We start from the raw sequence: 21,579 nt of genomic DNA on the forward strand, positions 1-21,579 counted from the left end.
AAGCCGATCTCGGTGAAGATCAGTTTGGATTCCGAAGAAATGTTGGAACACGTGAGGCAATACTGACCCTACGACTTATCTTAGAAAATAGATTAAGAAAAGGCAAACCTACATTTCTAGCATTTGTAGATTTAGAGAAAGATTTGACAATGTTGACTGGAATACTGTCTTTCAAATTCTAAAGATAGCAGGGGTAAAATACAGGGAGCGAAAGGCTATTTTCAATTTGCACAGAAACCAGATGGCAATTATAAGAGTCGAGGGACATGAAAGGGAAGCAGTGGTTGGGAAGGGAGTGAGACAGGGTTGTAGCCTGTCCCCGATGTTATTCAATCTGTATATTGAGCAAGCAGTAAAGGAAACAAAAGAAAAATTTGGAGTAGGTATTAAAATCCATGGAGAAGAAATAAAAACTTTGAGGTTCGCCTATGACATTGTAATTCTGTCAGAGACAGCAAAGGACTTGGAAGAGCAGTTGAAAGGGATGGACAGTATCTTGAAAGGAGGATATAAGATGAACATCAACAAAAGCAGAACGAGGATAATGGAATGTAGTCGAATTAAGTCTGGTGATTCTGAGGGAATTAGATTAGGAAATGAGACACTTGAAGTAGTAAAGAAGAGTTGCTATTTGGGGAGCAAAATAACTGATGATGGTGAAGTAGAGAGGATATCAAATGTAGACTGGCAATGGCAAGGAAAGCGTTTCTGAAGAACAGAAATTTCTGAAAGTATTTGTATGGAGTGTAGCCATGTATGGAAGTGAAACATGGACAATAAATAGTGTGGACAAGAAGAGAATAGAAGCTTTCGAAATGTGGTGCTACAGAAGAATGCTGAAGATAAGGTGGATAGATCACATAACTAATGGGGACCTGTAGGTTAAAACTGAAGAAACCGCAAAAAGGTGGGAATTTAAGGACATGGGATCTGGATAAGCTGAAAGAACCAGAGGTTGTACAGAGTTTCAAGGAGAACATAAGGGAACAATTGACAGGAATGGGGGAAAGAAACACAGTAGAAGAAGAATGGGTAGCTCTGAGGGATGAAGTCGTGAAGGCAGCAGAGGATAAAGTAGGTTCAAAGACGAGGGCTGCGAGAAATCCTTGGGTAACAGAAGAAATATTGAATTTAATTGATGATAGGAGAATATATAAAAATGCAGTAAATGAAGCAGGCAAAACGCAATACAAACGTCTCAAAAATGAGATCAACAGGAAGTGCAAAATGGCTAAGCAGGGATGGCTAGAGGACAAATGTAAGGATGTAGAAGCTTATCTCACTAGGGGTAAGATAGATACTGAATACAGGAAAATTAAAGAGACCTTTGGAGAGAAGAGAACCACGTGTATGAATATCAAGAGCTCAGATGGCAACCCAGTTCTAAGCAAAGAAGGGAAGGCAGAAAGGTGGAAAGAGTATATAGAAGGTTTATACAAGGGCGATGTACTTAGAGGACAATATTATGGAAATGGAAGAGGATGTAGATGAAGACGAAATGGGAGATAAGATACTGCGTGAAGAGTTTGACAGTGCACTGAAAGACCTGAGTCGAAACAAGGCCCCCGGAGTAGACAACATTCCATTAGAACTACTGACGGCCTTGGGACAGCCAGTCATGACAAAACTCTACCAGCTGGTGAGCAAGATGTGTGAGACAGGCGAAATACCCTCAGACTTCAAGAAGAATATAATAATTCCAATCCCAAAGAAAGCAGGTGTTGACAGATGTGTAAATTAACGAACTATCAGTTTAATAAGTCACAGCTGCAAAATACTAACGCGAATTCTTTACAGACGAATGGAAAATCTGGTAGATGCGGACCTCGGGGAGGATCAGTTTGGATTCCGTAGAAATGTTGGAACACGTGAGGCGATACTGACCTTACGTCTTATCTTAGAGGAAAGATTAAGAAAAGGCAAACCTACGTTTCTAGCATTTGTAGACTTAGAGAAAGCTTTTGACAATGTTGACTGAAATACTCTCTTTCAAATTCTAAAGGTGGCAGGGGTAAAATACAGGGAGCGAAAGGCTATTTACAATTTGTACAGAAACCAGATGGCAGTCATAAGAGTCGAGGGGCATGAAAGGGAAGCAGTGGTTGGGAAAGGAGTGAGACAGGGTTGTAGCCTCTCCCCGATGTTATTCAATCTGTATATTGAGCAAGCAGTAAAGGAAACAAAAGAAAAATTTGGAGTAGGTATTAAAATTCATGGAGAAGAAGTAAAAACTTTGAGGTTCGCCGATGACATTGTAATTCTGTCAGAGACGGCAAAGTACTTGGAAGAGCAGTTGAACGGAATGGAAAGTGTCTTGAAAGGAGGATATAAGATGAACATCAACAAAAGCAAAACGAGGATAATGGAATGTAGTCGAATTAAGTCTGGTGATTCTGAGGGAATTAGATTAGGAAATGAGACACTTGAAGTAGTAAAGAAGAGTTGCTATTTGGGGAGCAAAATAACTGATGATGGTCGAAGTAGTGAGGATATAAAATGTAGACTGGCAATGGGAAGGAAAGCCTTTCTGAAGAAGAGAAAGTTGTTAACATCGAATATAGATTTATGTATCAGGAAGTCGTTTCTGAAAGTATTTGTTTGGAGTGTAGCCATGTATGGAAGTGAAACATGGACGATAACAAGTTTGGACAAGAAGAGAATAGAAGCTTTCGAAATGTGATGCTACAGAAGAATGCTGAAGATAAGGTGGATAGATCACGTAACTAATGGGGAGGTATTAAATAGGATTGGGGAGAAGAGAAGTTTGTGGCACAACTTGACTAGAAGAAGGGATCGGTTGGTAGGACATGTTTTAAGGCATCAAGGGATCACAAATTTAGCATTAGAGGGCAGCGTGGAGGGTAAAAATCGTAGAAGGAGACCAAGAGATGAATACACTAAGCAGATTCAAAAGGATGTAGGTTGCAGTAGGTACTGGGAGATGAAGAAGCTTGCACAGGATAGAGTAGCATGGAGAGCTGCATCAAACCAGTCTCAGGACTGAAGACAACAACAACAACAACAACAACAACAACAACAACAAACTGATTTGGTGGAGGTTAACATTGAGGAAGGTGGCTTTTTGGGTTGAGGAAGACCAGAAGAAGTGAATGAGGGAGAAGGTGTTGAGCTTCAGCAGGAATGTGGATAGGGTGTACTCACCCCCAGTTCAGATCACGAAGATGTAATCAATGAATCTGAAACAGGTGAAGAGTTTGGGATTCTGGGTGGTTTGGAAGGAGTCCTCCAGATTGCCCATGAATAATTTGGTATAGAATGGTGCCATGTGGGTGCCCACTGTTTGGAGGTGATTCCTTCAAAGGAGAAATAACTGTGGGTGAGAATACTTGGGTGAGGATACTCATGGGTGAGGATACTTGATCATGATGACCAGGACGGAGCATGTAATTTGGAGTCAGTCAGGCATTGGGAAGCATGGCGCACAATAGTGGCGAGGCCATGGGAATTCGGGATATTACTGTAGAGGGAGGTGGCATCAACAGAGAAGAGCAAGGGCAGGGCTCCGTGTGGTACAGGAAAAGGAACTGTGGATCATTGATGGAGGAAGTGGTTGGTGCCTTTCATACAGAGCAATACGTTAAAGGTGTTCATCCATGAAAAGAGAAATTCTGTCAGTGAGGTTGGAATTGGGAGTGGCATAGTGATGGACTAGGGTGTTGTGGATGTTGGGTGGGTGACAGAAAACCACTTTAGGAGTGGGAAGCATCTTGGATAGCATTTCCTTCATTTTAGGGCATGATGACAGGTAACCAAAGGCCTGATGAAGGACATGGTTCCCTTCCCGACACACCAACACCCCCTATGCCCTTGCTCTTGCAGCTGCTGAACACTAACTTCCCAATGTCCTTCAGACTGCAAATCCACTGCATCATTCCTCATACACCTTACTAACTTTATTCTACCACACAACTAATTCCCCTTCGAAGGGAAGGTATACAAACAAATCTGCAGCTTCTGCATGGTACCCTTTTGTGCCAACATGTTTACAGACCATCTAGGGGAAACTTTCCTAGCCTCCCAAAAACCCTGGTCTGGTACACTTTCACTGATGATATCATCATGATCTGGATTCCACCTAGGTTATCCTACCCTCATTTCTTCACAATCTCAACACTTCTCTCCCTTCTGTTTTACCTGTCCTCCTGAAACCTGTGTACCACTTTCCTGAAAGCTTAATTCCTGCTCTCTGCTGGCTCCAGTTTCACCTCTGTCCACATTAAAGCCATCAACCACAAACAGTATCTGCATCTCAGAGCTGCCATCCTATAAAGATCAAAAAATTCCTCTCATACACCTGGCTACCCAGGGACAACTTATCTGCAGTGACAAAACCTCCCTTTTCCAGTATGCTGAAGGTCTCCTCAAGGTCTTTAAGACAGGCTCCTGCAAATAGATCTCCTATGCCATTTCTCCACACAACCCCATCCTTCCACCACTCACAATAACTAGCAAACAAAGGAGTACCTCCCATCAACACCCAATACCACCCCAGACTGGAACAACTGAACAACAGGTTTTGTCAGATTTTCCTAGTCCACCCCTATGTCACTCTCAATCCCACCCCTTGTCACAGAGGTCATATTCCTGGGGAAGGCCCAGGTGCAAGACCTGCCGAATCCATCCACCCAACACTTCATATTCCAGTCCTGTCACATACTTATCCTATCCCATCAGAGGCCACTCCACCTGTGAAACCAGCCATATCATATACCAGCTCTGCTTCAATCATTGCACAGCTTTTTATATTTGTGTGACTATCAACCAGATTTCCACCAGGATAAATGGCCACCGCCAAACTGTGGCCAAGGGCTTGGTAGACCAACCTGTGGCACAACATACAGTTGAACATGACACATTTGATTTCAGTGGCCGCCTCACAACCTGAGCCACCTGGATCCTCCCTTCCACCACCAGCTTTTCTGAACTGCACAGATGGGAATTACCCTTACAACACATACCCACTTCAAAGCTATCACGATCTAAACCTATGGTAATGCTGCCAGAGATGGTGGTCATGTTTGCATGAGGTGTGCTACAGTTGACACAGCATAAGAAGATCACAAACAGCTCGCAGCACTGTTGCCAGCTTTCAACTGCAAGGTACTAACAGCTACAGGCAAAACCAGTAACTGCCTATTGAGCTGTGACAATATTGAAGGACTGCTGTAGACACGTTAACAAAATTGCATTACATTACTGGCTAAGGTAGGCCCATGAAGCTGCCATGGCCAGCCCACTACAACTGTCAAGAGGATCAACTTACACTGACTCAACTATAGCTTGTATGAATGTGTGTGTGTTTTTTTCATTTCTGAAGTAGGCTTTGGCTGAAAGCTAAACATGTAACAGTCATTTCATTGTGCCTGTCTGCAACTCGAGTCATCTTTATGCTGAGTAGCAATCTATCCTTTTCCTAATATTGTTGACATTCCAGGCTGGAGTTCCCTTTGTTTATTTTTAAGAATAGCTCAAATGTGATGATCTGTGATGAAATTCATTATTAAAAAATGCTAATCAGAAAAGAGACTAAACAGCCATGTAAAAAACCAAGAAAAAGTAGAGGCATTAGAATATCTTGTGGAAGGAAAAGGGAACTTTATCTTTTAGTAAGAACCAATAGAAATCCTCCAGTATTTGTACTGTTGTCAGGTGCCCAGCCAAGTACAGTCGTTTATGTAACACGATATGTTGACAGCATACCTTCTCATCATCTTCATCTGATACCTGTAGAATGAGCACCTTTGCTATGTCCTGCCTCCCTTATACTCTTCAGCCTCCACCCCTTCCTCCATTGCTGGCCACAAGCCATGACAGGTTCTATGGTGAGGCGGGAAGGGACCATGCTCTGCTGGAAGCTGAGAACAAACTCTGGTCCCTTAGTACTCCCGTGGCCTGCGTTGGGTGCAGAAGTCACTCTCACCTGATACTATGATTTTAGTTGGCTGAGTGCTGGGTCCCAAGCTTTGCTGCAAGTAAACACAGTGTGTCTGTTAATCAGCCTGTCAGCCACTCATATTTCAATAGCCTGCTTCAGAACGCAGTCCAAAAATGACGAGGTCTGTCTTAACACTTCCATTTTTTCATGAAGTCCCATCTAGCCATACAGTGTACTGCAACCACAGATTTTGTTAGTTGCTTAAGTTTGGTATGTCTTCTGTGTTCCTTGCGTCTTTCTTCAATTTTCCATGTAGCCTCCCCAAGATAAGCATTATAGCATTTACATGGAACACAGTAAATACCTGGTTTATGGAGTTCCAGCTCATCTTTCAATGTATCTGATAGGGCATGCATTATTGCAGGTGGATGAAAAATGCAATTAATGTGACATCGCACCAGCATTCTGGTGATTTTGTTCGAAACTTTTCTGGTTTATGGCTGGTAAGCATTTGTCTTTTCCTCCTCGTCATTTTCTGTCTGCTCGGCTTGTACTTTCTGCCTGAAAGCACTTCAGATTTCTCTCTCACCATATCTGTTCTTGAAAATGTGCTTAGGATGGTTAAGCTCCCATGACACGCTTTGTTCTTCCAACACTGCGCTGTGTACCAGTGTACATAGCACATCTTCACAGTGTGAAGGATGATGGCAGCTGGAACTGTAGAGATTCAAATCTGTGTTGGTGACTTTCCTGTATACATTGTGTCCTAGAATGTGGTTCATTCTGCACTTGACTAGGACATACAAAAAGGGAATTTGTCATTCTCTTCCACCTCCATGATGAAGACAAATGTTGGAGGAACTCTTGAAGTCTTTCAGTCTCATGTGGCCACACCACAAACATATCATCAGCATATCTGAAAAAGCATGTAGGCTTCAGTGCAGCCATTTCCAGGACTTTCTCCTCAAAGTTCTCCATGAGCAAATTTGCCACAACTGGTGACAGAGGGGACCCCATTGCAACACCATCTGTTTGTTCAAAATAGTCACCACTGAAAAGAAACAATGTTGATATGAGGACCAATTCGAAGACATTAGTCATTGTCAGGTTGAATCTCCCCTTGATAAACTTGAGGGAATCAGCAAGTGGCACTCTTGTGAATATGGATACCACATAAGAGCTAAGGTCATGGCCACAGAGGCATAGTTCTTGCACCTGTTGAATGAAATGTATGGAGTTCCTGATGTGATGCTGACATTTGCCAATTTAGGGGCTTTATACTGCCATTAGATGTTTGGCCAGCTGGCATATTGGTGTACCCATGTTGCTTATGACAGTACATAGAGGAATATCCTGTTTGTCAACCTTAGGTAAGCCACAGAACCTTGGTGGTGCAGCAACTCATGCTCAAAGCTTCTCAATGATTTAATTTGGTGGCAACTGGTGCAGAAGATCAATAGTCTTCGTCTTCAATCTGTTGGTCAGATCTTCCTACAATTTTCTATATGCTGGATCCTTGAGTATATCATACATTTTGTGATTGTACTCAGCAGTGGTACTAGAACTGTGGCGTTTCTTTTGTCCACATATAGAAGGACTGTCTCAGATTGTGCCGTAGTCCTAAAATGGCAACTCTTTCTGCTTTCATGATGTTCATCCTCAGTGGGACAGCTCTATGGAGGGCGCGGCATGTTTTTTGGTGTACCTCTTCAGCATTGTCACTAGGGAGGGTGGAAATTACTTGTTCTGTAGCACTGATGAAATTTGCAACAGGTATAAGAAACTTCCACATGGGAAAAATATATTAAAAACTAGAGATTCCAAGACTTACCAAGTGGTAAAGCGCCAGTAGACAGGCACAATAAAATAACACACAAACACACACACAAAATTTCTAGTTTTCGCAACCAACGATTGCTTCTTGAGGAAAGAGGGAAGGAGAGGGAAAGACGAAAGCATGTGGGTTTTAAGGGAGAGCGTAAGGAGTCATTCCAATCCCAGGAGCGGAAAGACTTACCTTAGGGGGAAAAAAGGATAGGTATATACGCGCGCGCATGTGCGCGCACACACACACACACACACACACACACACACACACACACACACACACACATATCCATCCATATATATACAGACACAAGCAGACATATTTCTGTATATGTATGGATGGATATATGTGTGTGTGTGTGTGTGTGTGTGTGTGTGTGTGTGTGTGTGTGTGTGTGTGTGTGCGCGCGAGTATGTACCTATCCTTTTTTCCCCCTAAGGTAAGTCTTTCCGCTCCCGGGATTGGAATGACTCCTTACCCTCTCCCTTAAAACCCACATCCTTTCGTCTTTCCCTCTCCTTCCCTCTTTCCTGAAGAAGCAACCGTTGGTTGTGAAAGGTAGAAATTTTGTGTGTGTGTTTGTGTGTTATTTTATTGTGCCTGTCTACTGGCGCTTTCCCGCTTGGTAAGTCTTGGAATCTTTGTTTTTAATATATTTTTCCCATGTGGAAGTTTCTATATATAAGAGAGAGAGAGAGAGAGAGAGAGAGAGAGAGAGAGGGAAACATTCCATGTAGGAAAAATGTATCTAAAAACAAAGATGATGTGACTTACCAAACAGAAGCGCTGGCAGGTCGATAGACACACAAACAAACACAAACATACACACAAAATTCAAGCTTATGCAACCGGCAGTTGCTTCGTTAGGAAAGAATCAACACCTTCAATCCATTACATGCAGTCTCCCATCCTTCATCAAAGACACCAACCACTTCCTCGAACGCCTGGAATCCTTACCGAATCTGTTACCCCCGGAAACCATCCTTGTTACCATTGATGCCACTTCCTTATACACAAATATCCTGCACGTCCAGGGCCTCACTGCGACGGAACACTTCCTTTCACGCCGATCACCTGCCACCCTACCTAAAACCTCTTTCCTCATTACCTTAGCCAGCTTCATCCTGACCCACAACTTCTTCACTTTTGAAGGCCAGACATACCAACAATTAAAGGGAACAGCCATGGGTACCAGGATGGCCCCCTCGTGCGCCAACCTATTCATGGGTCGCTTAGAGGAAGCCTTCTTGGTTACCCAGGCCTGCCAACCCAAATTTTGGTACAGATTTATTGTTGACATCTTCATGATCTGGAGTCACAGTGAAGAAGAACTCCAGAATTTCCTCTCCAACCTCAACTCCTCAGATTCACCTGGTCCTACTCCAAAACCCATGCCACTTTACTTGACGTCGACCTTCATCTGTCCAATGGCCAGCTTCACACGTCCGTCCACATCAAACCCTCCAACAAGCAACAGTATCTCCATTATGACAGCTGCCACCCAATCCACATCAAACGGTCCCTTCCCTACAGCCTAGGTCTTCGTGGCAAACGGATCTACTCCAGTCCGGAATCTTTGAACCATTAAACCAACAACCTGAAAACAGCTTTCACATCCCGCAACTACCCTCCCAACTTGGTACAGAAGCAAATAACCAGAGCCACTTCCTCATTCCCTCAAACCCAGAACCTCCCACAGAAGAACCACAAAAGTGCCCCACTTGTGACAGGATACTTCCCGGGACTGGATCAGACTCTGAATGTGGCTCTCCAGCAGGGATACAACTTCCTCAAATCCTGCTCTGAAATGAGATCCACCCTTCATGAAATCCTCCCCACTCCACCAAGAGTGTCTTTCCGCCGTCCACCTAACCTTCGTAACCTCTTAGTTCATCCCTATGAAATTCCCAAACCACCTTCCCAACCCTCTGGCTCCTACCCTTGTAACCGCCCCCGGTGTAAAACCTGCCCCATGCACCCTCCCACCACCACCTACTCCAGTCTTGTAACCCGGAAGGTGTACACGACCAAAGGCAGAGCCACGTGTGAAAGCACCCACGTGATTTACCAACTGACCTGCCTACACTGTGAAGCTTTCTGTGTGGGAATGACCAGCAAAAAACTGCCCATTCGCATGAATGGACACAGGCAGACATTATTTGTTGGTAATGCGGATCACCCTGTGGCTAAACATGCCTTGTTGCACGGCCAGCACATCTTGGCACAGTGTTACATCATCCGAGTTATCTGGATACTTCCCACTAACACCAACCTGTCAGAACTCCAGAGATGGGAACTTGCCCTTCAGTATATCCTCTCTTCTCGATATCCGCCAGGCCTCAACCTCCGCTAATTTCAAGTTGCCGCCACTCGTACCTCACCTGTCTTTCAACAACTTCTTTGCCTCTGTACTTCTGCCTCGACTGACATCTCTGCCCAAACTCTTTGCCTTTACAAATGTCTGCTTGTGTCTGTGTATGTGCGGATGGATATGTGAGTGTGTGCGAGTGTATACCTATCCTTTGTACCCCCTAAGGTAAGTCTTTCTGCTCCCGGGATTGGAATGACTCCTTACCCTCTCCCTTAAAACCCACATCCTTTCATCTTTCCCTCTTCTTCCCTCTCTCCTGACGAAGCAACCGCTGGTTGCGAAAGCTCGAATTTTGTGTGTATGTTTGTGTGTCTATCGACCTGCCAGCGCTTTTGTTTGGTAATTCACATCATCTTTGTTTTTATATAAAGGCCTTTAAATATGTCTGCTTGTGTCTGTATATGTATGTGTGTGTGTGTGTGTGTGTGTGTGTGTGTGTGTGTGTGTGTGTGTGTGTGGTGTGTGTGTGTGTGTGTGTGTGTGCGCGCGCGAGTATATACCTATCCTTTTTCCCCCCTGAGGTAAGTCTTTCCGCTCCCGGGATTGGAATGACTCCTTACCCTCTCCCTTAAAACCCTCATCCTTTCATCTTTCCTTCTCCTTCCCTCTTTCCTGACGAAGCAACCACCGGTTGCAAAACCTCGAAATTTTGTGTGTGAGTTTGTGTTTTTTTATTGTGCCTGTCTACCGGTGCTTTCCCACTTGGTAAGTCTTGGAATCTTTGTATTTAATAAATATAAATTACGGTTCATCATTGTTACTCTTCTTGTGACTTGTGTGGCAGTAGCACTGCATTGAGATCAGCCCCCATGAGCCCAAGAAACAGCATCAGTCTACTCCCAAGAGACAGTTGAAAGCAAAAAAGCCATCTCTAAGTGGAGTGCTACTAATTCCTTACGTGTTGTATCCAGGAACTGGCATGGGTATCAGATCCTTTCCCTTACAAGATTACAGAATCCTGCAATAGCAGCACACTACAAAAACTACTCAATGTTATTAAGAAAGGTTATTAAAAAATCAAGGAACATGTACATAGAGTCATAAATTAGTAATTTCGACAACAGACTTAAAGCTATATGGAATGTAGTGAATGAAGAGAAAGGATAATCTGCCAGAGAACAAGATAACATCTGTGTTAAACTAAATGGAAGGGCTATAAAAGATGTCACAGGTGGCAAATATGTTTAAAAATAATTTTTTAATGCACCAGAAAGTACAGAGCCAAACATTTCAAGATAAAAATCATAGCAGAATGCCAAAGAAATAACTCTCATACAATTCAAACATATGAATGTATCACCAAAAACCACTTCTGAAATTAAGAGAATTATACATTCACTCAAAAATAAAACTCATCTGCTTTTGATAGTGTTTGCAATAGAATACTACAGAATTTTTCTCCAAATGGCAAGCCGTGTATAACCTGAAATATGTAATGCATCACTAACTCAAGGCACCTTTTCAGACCAGCTTAAATCTGCCATTTGTCAAACCCATATTTAAGAAACATGATAGGAGAGATGTCAATAACTACTGACATGTTTCACTGTTGACATGTTTTTCCAAAATGTTTGAGGTGATGTATTCCAGAATAGTATTGCACCTTGCTGTTGTTGTTGTGGTCTTCAGTCCAGAGACAGGTTTGATGCAGCTCTCCATGCTACTCTATCCTGTCCAAGCCTCTTCATCTCTGAATAACTACTGCAACCTATATCCTGCTTAATGTATTCTTCACTTGGTTTGCCTCTACACTTTTTACCCTCCACACTGCCCTACAATACTAAACTGGTAATCCCTTGATGCTTCAGAGCATGTCCTACCAACTGATTCCTTCTTCTAGTCAAGTTGTCCCACAAATTCCTCTTCTCCTCAATTTTTTTCAGTACCTCCTCATTAGTTGCATGATCTACCCATCTAATTTTTAGCATTCTTCTGTAGCACCACATTTCAAAAGCTTTTATTCTCTCCCGTCTAAACTAATTATCATCCACATTTCACTTCCATGTAAGGCTATACTACATATAAATACTTTCACACTTTCCTTCCCATTGCCAGTCTATATTTTATATCCTCCCTACTTCAACCATCATCAATTATTTTGCTTCTCAAATAGAAAATCTCATTTACCACTTTAAGTGTCTCATTTCCTAATCTAATTCCCTCAACATCACCTGATTTAATTCAACTGCATTCCATTATCCTCATTTTGCTTTTGTTGATGTTCATCTTATATCCACCTTTCAAGACACAGTCCATTCCGTTCAGCAGCTCTTCCAGGTCCTTTGCTGTTTCTGACAGAATTACAATGCCATCTGCAAACTTCAAAGCTTTTATTTCTTCTTCATGGATTTTAATTCCTACTCAAAATTTTTCTTTTGTTTTATTTACTGCTTGCTCAATATACAGATTGAATAACTTCAGGGATAGGCTATAACTCTTTGTCACTCCCTTCTCTACCACTGCTTCCCTTTTGTGCACCTCAACTCTTATAAAAGTCATCTGGCTTCTGTACAAATCGTAATAGCCTTTCCTGTATTTTACCCCAGCCACCTTCAGAATTTGGAAGAGAGTATTTCAGTCAACATTGTCAAAAGTTTTCTCTAAGTCTACAAATGCTAGAAACATAGATTTGCATTTCCTTAACCTATCTTCTAAGGTAAGTCTTAGGGTCAGTATTTCCTCACATGTTCCAACATTTCTATGGAATCCAAACTGATCTTCCCCAATGTCGGCTTCTACCAGTTTTTCCATTCATCAGTAAAGAATTCATGTTAGTATTTTGCATCTGTGACTTATGAAACTGGTAGTTTAGTAATTTTCACACTTGTCAGCACCTGCTTTATTTGGAATTGGATAATATTCTTCTTGAAGTCTGAGTTTATTTCGCCTCTCTCATACATCTTGCTCACTAGATGGAAGAGTTTTGTCACAGCTGGCTCTCCCAAGGCTATCAGTAGTTCTAATGGGATGTTGTCTACTCCTGGGCCCTTGTTTCGACTTATGTTTTTCAGTGCTCTGTCAAATTCTTCATGCAGTATCATATCTCCCATTTCATCTTAAATTATGTCCTCTTCCATTTCCAACCTCTGTATACTCCTTCCACCTTTCTTCTTTCCGTTCTTTGCTTAGGACTGGTTTTCCATCTGAGCTCTTTATATTCATACAGGTGTGTCTCGTTTCTCCAAAGGTCTCTTTAATTGTCCTGTAGGCAGTATCTATCTTTCCCCTCATGATACATGCTTCTACATCCTTACATTTGTCCTCTAGCCATCCCTTCTTAGACATTTTTCTTACCTGCTTCATTTAATGCATTTTTATATTTTCGCCTTTCATGAATTACATTTAACATCTCTTCTGTCATCCATTGATTTCTAATAGCCCTCATCTTTTTACCTACTTGATCCTCTGCTGCTTTCACAATGTCATCTCTCAAAGCTACCCATTCTTCTTATAATGTATTTCTTTTCCCTGTTCTTGTTAAACATTCCCTAATGCTCTCTGTGAAGCCTCTGGTTCTTTCAATTTATCCAGGTCCCATCTCCATAAATTCTTAACTTTTTGCTGTTTCTTCAGTTTTAGTCTACAGTTCATAATCAATAAATTGTGTTTAATCCATCTGAAACCTTCCAGCATGTCCAGGCCTCTTCCACGTATACATTCTTCATACATACCAAGCGTTAGCAATGATTAGGTTACTGGTATGCTCTGTGAAAAATTCTACCAAATGGCTTCCTCTTTCATTCCTTACCCCCAGTCCATATTCACCCACTCCTTTTCCTTCTCTTCCATTTCCTTCTACCAAATTCCAGACCCCATGACTACTAAATTATCATCTCCCTTAACTATCTGAATAATTTCTTTTATCAAACAATGGAAAATCCAGGATGGAATGTAACAGCATTATGAGAAGGAAAGTTGCTACTCACCATATAGCAGAGATGCTGAGTCTTAGATAGGTACAACAAAAAGATTTCCACACTTTTGTGCTGCTGGTGTCCAACTGCAGCTGTGGCCGCCCCTGCAGGTGCTAGTGACCAGGCTGTTGAGGTCCACATGACTGCGCACTCTCTCTCTGGTGTGCTCTGCACGTCACCTCCATCCTCATTTACCACACTGTGTTTGTCACAGCTTGATGCAGAGTCATGCCGGTCGCAGTCACGGTGGCGGTCTGGGCTTTTGCCCATGACAGAGGTTCTCTTAGATGGCAGGGGCAGTGATGGCTTTGGCCGGCCCTCCATCACCACCCACCTGCTGGACTGCCTCCTGCCTCACCTCTCTACGCCACCTCTCAAGCAACATCACCCGATCGCCTGCACCAGGAAGATATCAAGCAGCTCATAAGTGTGAAAATCTTTTTGTTGTGCCTATCTGTGACTCATCATCTCTGCTATATGGTGAGTTGCAACTTTCCTTCTTATAATATTGTTAAGTTCTTTTATCGCATTATACATTTCTTCAATCTCTTCATCATCTGCAGAGCTAGTTGGCATATAAATTCATGTCTATCTTGGCTACAATAATGTGTTCACTATGCTGTCTGTAGTAGCTTATCCATGTTCTTATTTTTTTACTCATTATTAAACCTTAGCAACAACAATATCCTCAACAAATCACAATTTGGGTTTCAGAGGAGTTGCTCCACTGAGAATGCCATTTATATGTCCACCATGCCATTTACACATTCACTCTCCAAATTTTACAAATATTAAATAATAAAATAGTGCTGGTTAGTATTTTCTGTAGTCTATCTATGTCATTTGATGGTGTGGACCAGGGAATTCTCCTAGATAAATTTAAGTTTTATGGGATTGATGGTGTAGCCAACCAATGGACAATGGCATGCCTAACTAAAAGAATGTAGGAAGTTGTACTTAGTAATTCAATCAATATATTCTGGGCAAGTAATTCTGACCAGAGAAATCATATATGAGGTTCTCCAAGGCTCAACCTTAGATCCACTATTTATTTATTTGTTTATTTTGATCCTCTGAATCATACATTGTACAGAAATGCACATGATGATATAGGACAAGTCATTTGATACATATTAAACATTTAAAAGAAGAGGTACATGTCTATGAATCTATAAAAGCTATTGTACCTTGTACGTGGAAATGTTCTTCTGTATAGTATATAACAAGCAGAATTAGTTATTTTTGCAGATGACTATGGCATTGTAATCAATTGAAGCATACGTACAGAAACAGAAGAAATGGTAAACTAAGTTCTTGAAAGCATCATTGATTGATTTTCTGCAAATGTTCGCCCTCAGTTTTAAAAAGACACAACATATTCAGTTCTGCACATCTGGAGGTACTACACGAATGACAAGTGAGGAATAATAAATAGGGTGGAAACTTCAAAATTCTTATGTGTCTTTATTGATGAGGAATTTAAACTGAAAAAGGCACCACATTTGCTCTTTGAATCATTGCAAATCTTGGGAAGAGACAAATCAGTAAATTGGGATATTTTGCATATTTTCATTCAATAATGTCATACAACAATGTTCTGGGATGACTCATCTTTAAATAGGATGTCTTCATGCTGTAAGAATAACATGTGTTGCTCACCCACATTCATCTTGTAGACATCTGTTTATGAAATAGGGCATTCTGACTACTGCTTTACAGTATATTTCCTCACTCATGAAGTTTGTTGTAATTAGTACACTGCAGTTAAAAAGGTAATGTTAAACATAATTACAATACCTGAAGGAAAAATAGCATTCATTATTCAACATTAAGTTTGCCTTTAGCACAGAAGGAGCGCATAATGCAATAATTAATTCTGATCACTTACCCAGTGATATAAAATGTCTGATAGACAGCAAAGTAAATTTTTAAAACAAACTCTCCTTGACAACTCTTTCTATTCCCTAGAAGAATTTTTGCTGCTGCTGCTCTTCTGTCACATCAAAGATAACATGTTTATGACCATGGAACAAAAGTTAAACTGAACTTACATTTACCAAGAAAGAATAATCATAAAACTCAAAATAGCATTTTCTACCAAGGCATAAAACTGAACAACCAATTTGGCCAAGGAGATTCAAAGAGATTACTAAAACAGTCTCATGTAGAAAAAAGGCAGTTTAAAAAAGCAATACATACTGAACACTGAAAGATTAATCAACTCAGACAACACAGGGTACTGATTTAAAGAAAATGTCACACACACAAATAATAATAACAACAATAAAACATGTATCACTTCACATATCACTTTTACAGTATGTTTTTTCTTTCTTTTGTCTTTTCTGGAAAAACTTACTCCCAAAGCTATGCACCTTATTTCCTTTCTGAGCCCAACATCTCACTTACTACAGAGACATGCTGACCCTGTTTTCAGGTTAGCAAATGGGAAGTTGCAGTACCCAAAATGGAAACAGACACTGAGACAATGGCCCTGACATCAGATGAGAGAGTGTGTAGTGTTAAGGTATGAACAATTGGTATATCATGTGAGTAGTGTGTGCACTGACTAAGAGTGAGAAATGAATGAACAGTGTAGCACTAACCTTTGATATTATTCTAAACTTTGTTGTAAAAGTAATGAGATAGCACTGTTTTACAAATACAAATACAAATACAAATGTTTTATTCCACCATTGAGCATATTTACATGCAATTGGTGTCGTCAGTGTTTACATAATAATAATATAAACTTCATCGTTACAAATGTTATTAACTACAATACAATAATCCAGGATGGATGCAATACATATTTGTACAAATTTCAATAGCAACAAGAAGTTTCCTAATAGATCAACTACAACATAAATGAACTACATAGTTCAGTGAATGACAAATAAATAATTAAACAGATAATTAACAATAAGTATAAGAAACAGTAATAATATAGTTGCACAGTGTGGCATATGTATGGTATGCACTCAATTTAAAGGTCATTCTCATAAGGAAAGTGGGTCATTTGTCACATACTCAAGGAACTCTTGAGCAGAGTAAATTACTTTACTTTTGATCCACCTCCAAACACTAGTTTTAAATTTATTTAGTGGCACTGTGTAGGCATTTTTAGGTAATTTTTTGAAGTAGGACCAAGTTATTTGTAGCTGTTATGTGTCTTTGCAAGCCTACCATATGGCATATTAATTGTATGTCCATTTCTTATGTTATGGTCATGAACTGTTCTCCTTAAGTCAAATTTACTCAGATTCAATTTAACGAAGACAAGGCAGTTGTAAATATACAGGCCAGGCACTGTCATTATATTTAGTTTCTTAAAATAATATCGACATGATTCATTTAGGCTAAGTTCTACTCTGCACCCTATGGCTCTTTTTTTTTTTGCCATTTAAACACAAATTTTTGAGCCTACACAATTCCCCCTTGTGCGAATAGAAGGATGCAAAATATGCACACAACAGAAGTTCTTTACAGACACTGCTCCTCAGCTTGTAAGCAGATATATGGCATGTGCCAATTTGCCACATATCTTCCCTGTGTGGGTATCCCAGCTGAGCTTTTTATCTATATAAAATCCTAATAATTTTATTGTTTTGTTATCATGACTGGGAGGATTCAGAATGAATACAATAGCTTCAGTTTTACTATAATTCTTCTGCAGTACACTTGCCCCAAACCAAGTAACGCAACTCCCCATTGCCACTGCCATGCTGTGTTGCACATTTTCAAGATTGCTATCACATGTGATGAGTGCTGTGTCATCAGCATATAGCACTGCATCACATGATACAACTGCAGGTAAATCATTTGTATAAATAATGAAAGGGAAAGGTCCAAGAACAGATGCTTGAGGTACACCCTTTACAACTGGGAGAATTCTGACATTTGATTATTTACCTTAACTGTTTTCTATTGTCCAAGTTTGACTGCATAAGGCATTGTGCTTTCTCTCTCACTCTGTAGTGGTAGAGTTTTTTTATCAGAATATTGTGGGAAACCATATCAAAAGCTTTCCTGAGGCCTAACAGTGTTGCACAGATAGTATCTTTAGTTTTCAGAACAATTGTATATTTTTGCTACCATACTCTCAACTGCTTTGACTGTAGAAAGGCTAGATATGAAACGATACTGCGAGGAGGTGAGGATATCGTTATGAGCAAAATATTGACCCATCTGTTTATACATGCAGTATTCTATTATTTTTGATATTATGGGTATAAGTGGTATTGGTCGATAGTTATCTGGTGATGATATACCTCCTTTCTTATGTACTGGTTTAACTACAGATATTTTTCAACATTCTGGATAATTACCTTTATTCAAAATTTTGTTGATTATTTTAGTCAGTGGCATTCATATTTTGTTTCCTAATATATTTAATAACATAATTTGAGAGACCATAGTAATCCTCTGATGTAGAATTACTGAGCTTAGCTATTGATTCATAGACCATCTTCTCAGTTACACAAGTCCAGTGAAAGCTGTCTGTCTGCTTACTGTTCATTTCTGGCAGCAGTTCCTCTGCCTTACTCATATTCTAGATTATGCTGCTATCTGATTGTGGACTGACAAAATGTGCATTTAGAATATCAGGTGGAAATGGTGTCTGGTATACTTTATCATCACAGTTAGGTTCTGTTTTAATAATGAAGTTCATTAAGTTTGTTCTTAAGAGACTGCACTTTAATATTTAAGAACATTACACTTGTACTTATCTTACTGTGGTTTTGCTGTAGCCCTTCAGCAAAAAAACCATTGAGATGGGATGGAACTGCTGCTTTCCTCTTCCTCAGTATATGATCCTTTGATGGTTTTTCCAATGTTGGCTGCTCCTTCAAATGACATGTGGTGAACTTCTTGTCTTGTTAAGGGGATGAGTGGCTGAACATAAAAAACGTTGCATTTGCTTTCTGTTGCGTGTAGGACAGGTAACAGTTCCTGCTGTATGTGTTGATGTTTCAGCTGTTGGTCCTGCCACTGACAATTCTGCTGCTTTTGACAATGCTGCTTCTCCTGCTGCTGAGACTGGTCCCATAACGGTACATGGAATTTTGCTGTTTGCTCTCTCCCTGTTTGCAATTATTTCATTTATCATTTTACAGACAAAGTTTTTTCCTTCGTAATTTATATGCATTCTATGTTTTGTTTGCTCACATCTGTCCGATTTGCCTATATCAAGGACACTACATTTTCCAAACAAAGAACACATTTGTTTTATTTTGAAATTAGTTTTTCATATTTCTTTGTTGACACACGAGTGATACATTAGATCATATCTGTGTGGTAACGTTGCAACTATTGTATTTTGTTGTTTTAGACAAACTGTCCTTATATTTGGGAGGATGGAGGCTCCAATCTTCACCTAGCCATCCCAACTTAGGTTTTTCCATCGTTCCCATGAATTACTTCAGGCAAATGCTGGGATGGTTCCTACTACAAGGCCCAGGCCAAGAGTCCTGTCATTGTTGACAGGAATGTCTGTGTAAATGAATTATGTATTTTTCCTGTTCTTAACACTAAAGTGCACATGCCCATAACACTCATTGAGCATACAGACGGGCTACAAGTGTGGCCCAACAAGAAATTTTGTTATTTACAAATTATGACATAATTTAAAGAAAACATTTTGTACAAATACCATACATCTTTATCTTTACCACCCTTATACATAAAATTAATGAAATTTAACCTTTTATCCATCATAAACAAAGAAATAAAAAACCCTTCAAAAACTCAATGTTCAAGCACCAGTTTTGATGATGTTCACATAATTTTAATTTCAAAAATAATACTTATCAGTTTCTTGATTTCTGGTCATCTAATGGAACCAATAAACCATTTTTCACAATCATCTTCATTCAGATGGCATACATTGATGGCAAAAGACAGCCTGATTATCGCTACAAATGTGTCTCGTGCGCCTGCTGCATTGTTTACGCATGCTGCGATCATGAACCTGCTACAAAACGAACAGCAGCCAGTTCCTCCCTGAGTAAGTATAACAGGGTGCGTGGGTTGTTCTGGAAGTCCACGAAGTAGTATGCCTTTCAGTCTGATAGCTCTCTGGGTATGTTTTGTTGCAATAATAGATGTTCAATATAAAGTCTTGCTAGTGCAGATCCAACATTATGTAGGTAATGACAGTAGACGACTTTTGTTTCAAAGTTGTTCTTCTCACATATCACAAGAACATTTACCCTCACCATATTGACAAAACTGTAATACAGTGTGAGAGGCCACTCGCGACTGTTTTGAGTAATGCTGTATTGTGTACACATTTTATCAAAAACATTGATGCTACACTTTGTTTGGTTATAAAATGTGATGATTTCCGGTTTTCTAACATCACCACTAGCAGCATCAATTTTGTCATCACTGTAAAGTGTACATAACAGAAGAACTACTTTAATTTGCTTTGGCACATAACTGACTAGTGTGCAATCAGGTCAAAATCCAAAAATAGATTGTTTATTTCTCGGTTGTGTATTGTTTTGAACAATTCAGGGATCTCCAGTTTATTCTTTCTTAGTGTTCCAATGGCCATAATCTTGTGGGTCAAAGTTCTTTGCATGTAGGAACACTAGCAAAGCAATTGTCCATGGCGATATTGAATCCCCAGCCCCATAATGGATTCAGAATTTTACGGACAATATCAGGCACTTGTCATCATTGTGCAGTGTAGATAACAACAAAACTACTTTCACTTTGGTACGTAACTGACTATCACCTCTCCAGGGCACACCACCTTGACAAAGCACTGTCCGTGCAGGTGCAGACGCTTGTGTATCTGCGAGAAGCTGAGGGCTATGCCGAAGGTAGAGGACCTACTGCCAGAAAGTACCTAGCTGATGGATCAGACTAAGAGTGTCCCACAACGTCCTGTCTTCCTTATCCACTCCTAATCCTTACCCAATTCGCTTCCCAATCTAAGGTGTGATGTGACCATGCCGAGGGGTGCGAGGCACATGGGAAGATGTGTCGCAAATGGAACCTCAGGGATACTGGGCGACCGCCCTGAGTAAGAATACACCACGCAGGGTTTTCGTGGTGTGGCGAGTGTAGATCCCCAAATCTCGTGGGACACGAAAAAAGAAACTAAATTAAAACAAACTAAGGGGCAAACTAAGACCTCAGACACCCAAACATTGGGGTAAGAGGACTGATGGAATGCACTCCCACAACTGAATCAGGGTCTAGACCTGAGCCAGAAGTTGGACCAGATCAAGAGTAAAGCCTTGTCTGGGGACCAGAGGAGGAAACTACTCAGGGAACAGAGACAAAAAGAAGGAAAAGAATGGCTTCCCAAACACAAGTGGAGGGAATTAAAAGGGGTCGAGCCCAAGACCCCTCAGAAAAAACTGTCTTAGGTTGAAGGGGATACACAGACACCCACTATGTCTAAGACAGGTAGCAAGAGGATAAGGGAGGAATTTAATACTCCTTCCTTCCTGGATAAGTGAGCCCAGAAAACGCAGAGGCAAGAAATAGGGAAACCGACCTATAGCACTGCAGTCTTTCTTTTTAAGGTGGCAGTTATTCAGGAAGGCTATCCACT

The 21,579-nt window shown here is 40.6% G+C and overlaps 2 protein-coding genes across 5 annotated transcripts in view; one reads left to right on the top strand and one right to left on the bottom strand.

The window, feature by feature from the left end:
* Positions 1-21,579, top strand: part of LOC126335369 (uncharacterized) — a 126,624-nt gene that overhangs the window by 63,337 nt on the left and 41,708 nt on the right. Inside the window, exon 4 of one of the 2 annotated variants that reach the window (XM_049998574.1) lies at positions 16,447-16,685. The exons of the other annotated variant lie outside the window; for it this stretch is intronic. The gene's annotated coding sequence lies outside the window, so the exon portion shown is untranslated. Of the gene's footprint in view, positions 1-16,446; positions 16,686-21,579 lie in introns of those variants that run through there. 2 annotated transcript variants of the gene reach the window in all.
* Positions 1-21,579, bottom strand: part of LOC126335371 (CBY1-interacting BAR domain-containing protein 1) — a 219,290-nt gene that overhangs the window by 48,148 nt on the left and 149,563 nt on the right. The window contains exon 6 of one of the 3 annotated variants that reach the window (XM_049998579.1): positions 18,745-18,905. The exons of the other annotated variants lie outside the window; for them this stretch is intronic. Coding sequence (XP_049854536.1) covers positions 18,765-18,905 — 141 coding nt within the window. The 3' untranslated portion in view covers positions 18,745-18,764. The remainder of the gene's footprint in view (positions 1-18,744; positions 18,906-21,579) is intronic. 3 annotated transcript variants of the gene reach the window in all.

Source organism: Schistocerca gregaria, chromosome 2, assembly GCF_023897955.1.
Source record: "Schistocerca gregaria isolate iqSchGreg1 chromosome 2, iqSchGreg1.2, whole genome shotgun sequence".
NCBI classification, from domain to species: Eukaryota; Metazoa; Arthropoda; class Insecta; order Orthoptera; family Acrididae; genus Schistocerca; species Schistocerca gregaria.